Below are 9,311 nucleotides of genomic sequence, written 5' to 3' on the forward strand. Positions count from 1 at the left end.
CTATGTCAGCTTTAGCATTGTTTTTCAACAACAGCTCAACAATTTCTGGGTTTCCATTTGCAGATGCCTGGTGAAGCGGCGTACTCCCATTGTCGTTGGCCACATTGACGTCAGCCTTCCTCTCCAGCAGCAGCTCCACAATATCCTTGTGGCCGTTCTGTGCAGCAAATGAAAGTGGAGTTGCAAGTTCATCGTTTGCTTTGTTGACGTCAGCCCCGTGTTCCAACAGCAACTTTACAATATCTGTGCAACCTAATTCTGCTGCAAAACTGAGAGCTGTTACACCATCATTTCGGGCAGTACCTACACTGGCTTTGTACTGAAGCAAAAGCTTCACAATGTCTGTGTGCCCGTTTGGGGTGGCATACAGAAGAGGTGTTACGCTGTCATTTGCTTTGTTGACGTCAGCACCGTGCTCAAGCAGCAGCTGTACAATACCTGTGTACCCTCGTTGTGATGCCAAGGTAAGAGCCGTTGCTCCATCGTTTCGAGCAGTGTCGACACTGCCTTGGTACTGAAGCAGAAGCTTCACAATGTCTTTGTGTCCTTTTTGGGTGGCAAACAGAAGAGGTGTTATGCTGTCGTTTGCTTTGTTGACGTCAGCACCGTGCTCAAGCAGCAGCTGTACAATACCTGTGTACCCTCGTTGTGATGCCAAGGTAAGAGCCGTTGCTCCATCGTTTCGAGCAGTGTCGACACTGGCCGGTATGCTCTTTACAACGTCTTCATTATCTTGACGTGTTGGTTGGAAGACAGGTATGTGATCTTTGCTGTCGTCTTCGTCATTTCTACCTTTGTTTTGTAGCAGTAGTTTCACGATCTCTTCGTGGCCATTTTGTGATGCTAATATGAGGGCGGTGTCTCCGTCGGAATCGGCCATATCTGTGTTGGCATTATGTTTTAGCAAAAGCTCAACGGTTTCTTTGTTACCATTATATGAAGCTAGCAATAGGGCAGTCTGTCCGTCCTTGTCAACTGTGTCAACGATGGCATTATGTTTCAGCAAAACCTCTGCAATTTCCTTAAGATTATTCTGGGAGGCCTGATGTAGGGGGGTCCTTCCGTTGTCAGCAGCTACATTGACATCAGCCCTTTTCTCCAACAACATTTGTACGACGTTCTCGCGCCCTTGTTGTGCAGCATAGAAAAGAGCTGTCGCGCCTCTATTGGTGTTTGGCTTGTTGACGTCAGCTCCGTTCTCCAGTAATAGTTTAACGATGTCTGTGTAACCTTCCTGTGATGCAAACGTGAGAGCTGTGGCGCCGGTGTTTTGAGCAATGTCAGTTCTGGCCTTGTACTTCAGCAACAGATTCACCATTTCTGCATGACCTGCCTGCGATGCTATGGTGAGAGGTGTGTCTCCGTCTTTATCCGCTTTGTCAACGTAGGTATTACTTTGCAACTGGGGTTCAACTGGTTCTTTCTGATCACAACGTGATGCCTTATCGAGGCCTGTTTGGTCTGTTTTTTCCTCATGTTCATTGTTTCCTTCCTGATTGCCAACCGTCTTTCCAGTCGTGTTTGTGGATATGCCATGCAACCGTGATTTAGAAGTGGGAACCACAGTTTCATCACTGTGTTTTAGCGACAAAGGTTGCATGTCATTTTCCTGATTGCTATGCGACACTTGGACGGGTAGTGGCAAAACCTTTTCGCTGGTTTTGTTTGAAGAGGTTTTGTGTTCAAAAGGCAGTTTTTGATTGTCTGCAGACAGAGAAACACACACACACACACACACACACACACACACACACACATACACACACTCATACACACACACACACATATACACACACACATACACACATACACACACACATACACATACACACACACACTTTTTCTGATAATTACAGGTATTTGTTCAGATGTAATGCAACCTTCCGGAAAAAAGTGTTAAAACTTCACAAGTTTAGATATTTACATCTTAAGAGATAAGGCTGAGCGTGCATACATACGAACGATTGTTACAAGTATTACCAAACTTGTATTTGAACATGATTACTCATACACATTTGCTAGTCATGCATTAGCGATTGACTTTATTGCGATGATTGTTTTACTACAACGATGTCTAGTCATGAGTGACCACAGCTTAGTCATTTAAAGACCGCATGGGTTAACCCGGTGGGGTACGATTGACCAATACATGGGCGGGGAAAAAGCTCAGTTGGTAGCGCGCTGGATTTGTATTCAGTTGGCCGCTCTCAGCGTGAGTTCGATCCCAGGTTCGGCGGAAAATTTATTTCAGAGTCAACTTTGTGTGCAGACTCTCTTCGGTGTCCGAACTCCCCCCCCCCCCCCCCCCCCCCCCCCGTGTACACTACATTGGGTGTGCACGTTAAAGATCTCACGATTGACAAAAGGGTCTTTCCTGGCAAAATTGCTTAGGCACAGTTAATAATTGTCTACCTATACCCGTGTGACTTGGAATAATAGGCCGTGAAAGGTAAATATGCGCCGAAATGGCTGCAATCTACTGGCCGTATAAAATTTCATCTCACACGGCATCACTGCAGAGCGCCTAGAACTGTACCCACGGAATATGCGCGATATAAGCCTCATTGATTGATTGATTGATTGATACATTACAACAAATTATAACTAGCATCCTGGGGCATTTCTCTGTATTATTCATTGGACAAAATATTGTTTCATATGCATGATTTTCTTCTGCGGGTTTACTTTTCATGTCTAGAGGCAGTGTTGTTCTGGGATTAAAGTGACAATAAGTCATGTGGCCCTGACTTGAAAGCATGCATAAATCCAAATATTATGCAGGTTTTTTTTCTCAGTAGAGTAGGAGCATTCGTGGTCAGAAGATCTAAATGTCAAAACTATCAAATGGTCGACCGGGCCGGGGTCAGATCAATGCATCATATCCAAGTATGGGATATTTATCAAAGACAGAGGCCTGATAACAACACTGTAGGGGGTTGGGTTCATTAAACGAACACATAACTTGAACTGCTTGTCATAAATGAATCTTTGTTTCCTTTTTTTACATTTAGTCAAGTTTTGACTAAATTGAATGTTTTAACATAGAGGGGGAATCGAGACGAGGTTCATGGTGTATGGTGTATGTGTGTGTGTGTATGTGTGTGTGTATGTGTGTGTGTGTGTGTGTGTGTAGAGCGATTCAGACTAAACTACTGGACCGATCTTTATGAAATTTGACATGAGAGTTCCTGGGTATGATATCCCCGGACTTTTTTTCATTTTTTCGATTAATGTCTTTGATGACGTCATATCCGGCTTTTTGTAAAAGTTGAGGCGGCACTGTCACACCCTTATTTTTTAATTAAAATGATTGAAATTTTGGCAAAGCAATCTTCGACGAAGGCCAGGGTTTGGTATTGCATTTCAGCTTGGTGGCTTAAAAACTAATGAGTGAGTTTGATCATTAGAAATCGGAAACTTGTAATTAAAATCATTTTTTATTAAACGACCCAAAAACAATTTCATCTTATTCTTCGTCATTTTCTGATTCCAAAAACATATAAATATGTTATATTTGGATTAAAAACAAGCTCTGAAAATTAAAAATATAAAAATTATGATCAAAATTAAATTTCCGAAATCGATTCAAAAACAATTTCATCTTATTCCTTGTCGGTTCCTGATTCCAAAAACATATAGATATGATATGTTTGGATTAAAAACACGCTCAGAAAGTTAAAACGAAGAGAGGTACAGAAAAGCGTGCTATGCAGCACAGCAAAACCACTACCGCGCTGAAGAGGCTCGTCAGTTTCACTCCGTTTTGCACAAGCGGCGGACTACGGTCATTGTTAAAAAATGCAGTGCGTTCAGTTTTATTCTGTGAGTTCCACAGCTTGACTAAATGTAGTAATTTGGCCTTACGCGACTTGTTCTTTGCTTCGATCGTGTATATTATACACACAAGGTACACAAAGAATGTAAGGCCTACAAAAAAAGGTGTGGTTACGGTAACCCGACCTACCCTATTTTTAGGGACCGACCCTATAACTTTTTATTTAATTTGTCAAAAAAACCAATAAAAAAACCAAGAAAACGAGTGCAGAAAACGCAATGAAAGCGAAAGCGCTCGAGTCGCACACTTATTACACATTAGAAAAAAAAGTTTAAAAAAAGTGATTGCCTACCTTCCTACCCTATTTTTTTGGCTATGTTACCTTAACCACACCTATTTTTTTGTTTGGCCTAAGTGACGTCAGAGATGTAAGTGTTGTCAGCGGGAGAAACACACAGACATACAACGTAACAAACAAACAGACAAAAAAACACAGACAGAGTGAAACACATACACCCCCGAATATACGGGGGTGTACTAAAAAACTGCATGTATTTTTACGCACCTCTTACACATGTACAGATTGTTTAAGATCTCCATCTCTGTTATGCCTATGACATGTTTTGATGTGCCCGCTAAATGAGATCCAAAAATTCAGAACCTTTTCAATACACTTAACAAATTGGAAACGTTTTAGCATTCAAGGCTGTCATAATCAATCAATCAATACGGGCCGGGAAAATTACCAGGAACACTATCAGTAACTAAAAATGTTAATCAAGAATAGCTAACATTAAATCGACTATCCATCGCAAAAACAGGGTGCAAGTAAGGGTTATAACAAAAACATTTCCTGGTAGTGACTTTGACATTCGACATGTTCCAATACTAACGAGAGTAAAGGCTGTTTTTTTTTTTAACATAGCTGCGAGCAGTGTTTACAAGGTGCGTGAAGCAAAATTAATACATTTAGTAAAACTGTCAAACTCAATCATATAATGAAACTGAACGCACTGCATTTCTAGAATAGCTTGTCGACACCCCGTGGCCTAGAAAGCGCTGACACATTCACGTGAAAAGTGAACTGGCCCGCTGATCGTTGGAAGTGACACGTAAAGCCTACTTATTCCCCCATCTGCTTCTTTACATCTGTAAACTTGTAGAGCTAGTTATTTTTCGATAAATACCCAGCAACCAAACAAATAACGAGCCAGCAACAGCCTGAATCCTCGTTAGCTCATGGGGTTTTAGTCAAGTGTTATCGGAACTACTTTCGAGCGATTGAAAAGTTCAAAACGTCAATATGCAGATAGCGTACCTTTATGGTGCAAACACTACGCATATAGCGAAGTTATACTAGCATAATTACACTTTAAGACATGCACACTGAATTTTTAGGCCATGAATTCGGTTGTTTTGTCAAGCAAAATCGATCTTCTTCGAAACAATGTACCTCAGCATGGCCCAAACCCGTACAGACCGTGTTTGATTCCGGTTCTAACTTCCGGAAACAAGGCCCAGTACTCTCACAACTTTGCGACAACGTAAACAAACCAACATTCTTGAATAATTATCGTATTGATGATCAACAATACTTCATTTTAAAAGAAAAACGCACGCAATCACATGCACACAAATATTCAAATACATAAATACAAAGAGTTTTCCGACACTGTTTTGCCAAACAAAAACAAACATCACACAGAATAAGGCAAACGGGTAAAAAAAACGGGCGTCTGCTACGGTGCAAAGAATCATGGCAGCGACGGTTCATTACAAGGTGGGAGACTGTGCGGGAAATCGGGGGACAAGATGGTGTGATCACTAGCATTAGAAGACCCATGGGGTACAAGGAATGCCACATAAAGACAACAAAAGGGTCAGATATCATTCGTTTCAAGCATGAACTCACACAAATCAGCCATGAAAGTCGAATCCTGAAGCTCCACACCCCACAAAACCCAACCCTGCCCCCAGAAGTTGTTGAAGAACTGAACAAGCCAGAGGAAGAGTTCTTTTCGCAGACTCCAAAGCGAAAATTCATCGCAATTGAAGACAATGACGTGGAAGCGTTCATTGAAAACAGCGCAAATCAAATCACACAGAAGAAAACCAAATCAAACACGACCATACTGTTCAGTTTTATCAGCTCCACCATGCCAGATGAAGAACACAAATGTGAACACTTCAGCCCTGAAAATGTGAATGCAATCCTGTCCAAATTCTTCGTTACCATCACCTACGAACCAGGATCACTGAGAGGTTTTTCGAAAGTTTTCAGCGCTTCCTGAAAAGAAAACAGTACCCCTGCAACATCATGAACGATCCCGCGTTTCAACAAACTAGAGATGCCCTAGCAGCCAAACAAAAGGTTTTAGACTCTGATGGAAAAGGCAACGTGCCGAACAAAGCTTCTGCGATGTCCGACAGAGAAGTTGAGCAGATTTACGATGCCGGACAAATAGGGACTCACCATCCAGAGGCCATCATCAACAGTCTCTGGTGGTACCAACACCACTCATTTTGGTCTCCGCGGCATTACGGCCCATAGTAACATGCGATGGGGTTATGTCGTCCTCATGACCGACCCCTTCGTGGAGGAATACCTTCAATCAATCAATATGAGGCTTATATTACGCGTATTCCGTGGGTACAGTTCTAAGCGCAGGGATTTTTATTTTTTTATTTTTTTTATTTTTATTTTTTTATGCAATTTATATCGCGCACATATTCAAGGCGCAGGGATTTATTTATGCCGTGTGAGATGGAATTTTTTTTACACAATACATCACTCATTCACATCGGCCAGCAGATCGCAGCCATTTCGGCGCATATCCTACTTTTCACGGCCTATTATTCCAAGTCACACGGGTATTTTGGTGGACATTTTTATCTATGCCTATACAATTTTGCCAGGAAAGACCCTTTTGTCAATCGTGGGATCTTTAACGTGCACACCCCAATGTAGTGTACACGAAGGGACCTCGGTTTTTCGTCTCATCCGAAAGACTAGCACTTGAACCCAACACCTAGGTTAGGAAAGGGGGGAGAAAATTGCTAACGCCCTGACCCAGGGTCGAACTCGCAACCTCTCGCTTCCGAGCGCAAGTGCGTTACCACTCGGCCACCCAGTCCTCTAGTAAGTAAGTATAATCATGTTTAATCCTGTTCTATAGATAAAATGCCAGTGCCACGTACACCTACTTTAATAAATTATACAAAGCATGGCTTCTAATAAACTATCACGCCAGTCTCAGTCAATATCAGTCGATCACAAAAAGGCGAGCTTCAGCGGGCTTTTTCATCACCGCAATCGAGACCAATATTTGTAACATATCCACTGAGACAAGGTGTGTAACCTATTTATTCCATCTTTGATTAAACAAATTTGAAGGAAAAATGATGTACAATGCCAAACTTTGATTATATCCCATTCTGTGTGTTTGTGTTTTTGTGTGTGTGTGTGTCAAGAATTGTAGTTTTTTTACAAACAAGCATCAACGTGAAATCACGGCTTGTTTGCACTCTTTCTAAATACAACGAAAGGGCAACCAAAACCAGAACCGGCCCCAACACAGCGAACATCAGGCAAGTCCCACCACGCGCATGGGCAACGCCAGCAGCACCAGACCGCTGTCCCGTGGAGCTGTTCAAGGAGTACTCAGCTAGACGACCCAGCCACTGCAGTGGAGCTGATGATCCGTTTTTACATCGCAACAACAACTGTGAAGGAGCCAACCCCAGATTCTACTTGGTTCCGGGCACAGCCGATAGGAAAAAGGAAAAAAAGGTGCGATCATGAAAACAATGGCATTAATCAGGGCTTCAATGTTCAAAGTCCTTTGTCGCTGCCCTACACGCCACCAGGCGTGAAAGGCAGTAAGTAAGTCAATGTTCAAAAAGAATTACAAACCATTCTGCCAGAAAAACCATGATTCAAAAGCTGGTGTTAAACGATGTGCCACCCACACACATTGTTCAGATTTCTGGACACAAAAATCCAAACAGTCTGAATGCGTACTCTGCAATAACCCAGGAACAACACAAAGATATTTCTAAACTGCTAAGCTATCAAACACCCTCAAAACAAGTCTCAACTGAAATCGCGAAGACACAAACACAAGTCAGACCAGCACAGCATACAGTTTCATCATCTGATCTCGAAAACATCACAGGCGATGACATTGACAAAGACATAAAATCAATTTTCTCCGGCAATCTGAACAACTGTACCATCACTATCAACATCAACAAAATTCAAGAAACAACCCACAGTATCAGTGTTAGCCAACAGAACAAGTGATTCACTAAATCAGTCAATGATAATGTCATTGAAATGGAGCAATGTTTAACTTTTACTTTTGTTGTAGTGAATGGGTGGCACATCAACATTGATCAGGTTTTTGAATTGTGAAACCATTAAGTTTCACCAAGGTTATCATCTATTCTTCACCTTTGAATTTGACTATGACAGCTAGTCGTTGCAGTTTCTTCCGATAATATTTATGAACTGGATCTTATACAGTTATACTGCACGTGTTTGAGCTATTGTTGTTTATTTCTCACTCAAAGTTAGTGTTTGTTTTTGGCAGTTTTTATACTAGGTAGACACTCCATGTGGTCTAAACATGAGGTTATTTGTGCCGAATGATCTAATACGTATCATATCTCTGATTTGTTCGTGTTACAAAATAATTAACTTACAAAGTACATTTCCCTGAAAAGTATCAGTCCATACTTAAAACAGCTAAAATATATATATTCCCAAGTATGTTTGCTTGGTATTAAAGTTATGTTCATTTGTCGACAGAGTATATTGTACAATATTTCTGTCTGGGTTTAGCATGAATATTTTTCATCGATACAAGTTCCAACATCTGTCATTCTGATTTTCTGTGCCAAACCAAAAAGAGTTTCAATGAAAGAATTATAGAGCATGAAGATACCAAATGTTTTGAAACATCTATTCAGCAAATGACCTGAACTGTAAAGCGTGCATGGTTGTTTTAGTTGAAGTAAAATTACTTTCTTTGCTTGAAAAAGTGTTGACAGTTATGTATTTTTGCTTCATGTTATGACTGATTCAGTGATTGACTCTTTCTAATCTGCTCAATGCCATTTATTCCTCACCATGAAAAGCACCAGCATATATCTGTAACCGAGTGCCGTAACACTACGATCACCTCGGGAGGCGAAGTGCAATCGAACAGGATGGAAAATGTTAGGGCTAATTTCTTAGCCCTATCAAAACTGTTATGCAAACCCGAAGGTTTCCATGAACATACAGACAATCGGAAACCACCAGACCCCATCACAAACAAAATTCCACAATCCACTGGTGTTGACTGAAAGGCCAACAACTCGGGTGCAGAGTCTGCTGTGAAAGGAGCGGTAGCCTCCCCTGTCACAATCGCCCCCGTTTGAATGAACTTCGTCCAAAAGTTCCGAACCGGGGGACCACTTTCCATCCCAAGTTCGCAGAATGGGAACAGCACGAAAATGTTCAGTGGTCATATTATGCTATTACCTGAACATA

At 41.5% G+C, this 9,311-nt stretch overlaps 1 protein-coding gene and 1 long non-coding RNA gene across 2 annotated transcripts in view; one reads left to right on the forward strand and one right to left on the reverse strand.

The window, feature by feature from the left end:
* The window catches only part of LOC138950784 (uncharacterized), a 274,457-nt gene that overhangs the window by 133,678 nt on the left and 131,468 nt on the right, over positions 1-9,311 (forward strand). The gene's annotated exons all lie outside the window — the stretch shown is intronic.
* LOC138951353 (ankyrin repeat domain-containing protein 50-like) overlaps positions 1-9,311 on the reverse strand; it is a 34,315-nt gene continuing 25,004 nt past the window's right edge. Inside the window, exons 5-6 of the mRNA XM_070322972.1 lie at positions 41-1,704; positions 1-9 (exon numbers count right to left, since the gene is read on the reverse strand). Of these exons, the coding sequence (XP_070179073.1) occupies positions 1-9; positions 41-1,704 (1,673 nt within the window). The remainder of the gene's footprint in view (positions 10-40; positions 1,705-9,311) is intronic.

Source organism: Littorina saxatilis, linkage group LG16 (genome assembly GCF_037325665.1).
Source record: "Littorina saxatilis isolate snail1 linkage group LG16, US_GU_Lsax_2.0, whole genome shotgun sequence".
Classification (NCBI taxonomy): Eukaryota; Metazoa; Mollusca; class Gastropoda; order Littorinimorpha; family Littorinidae; genus Littorina; species Littorina saxatilis.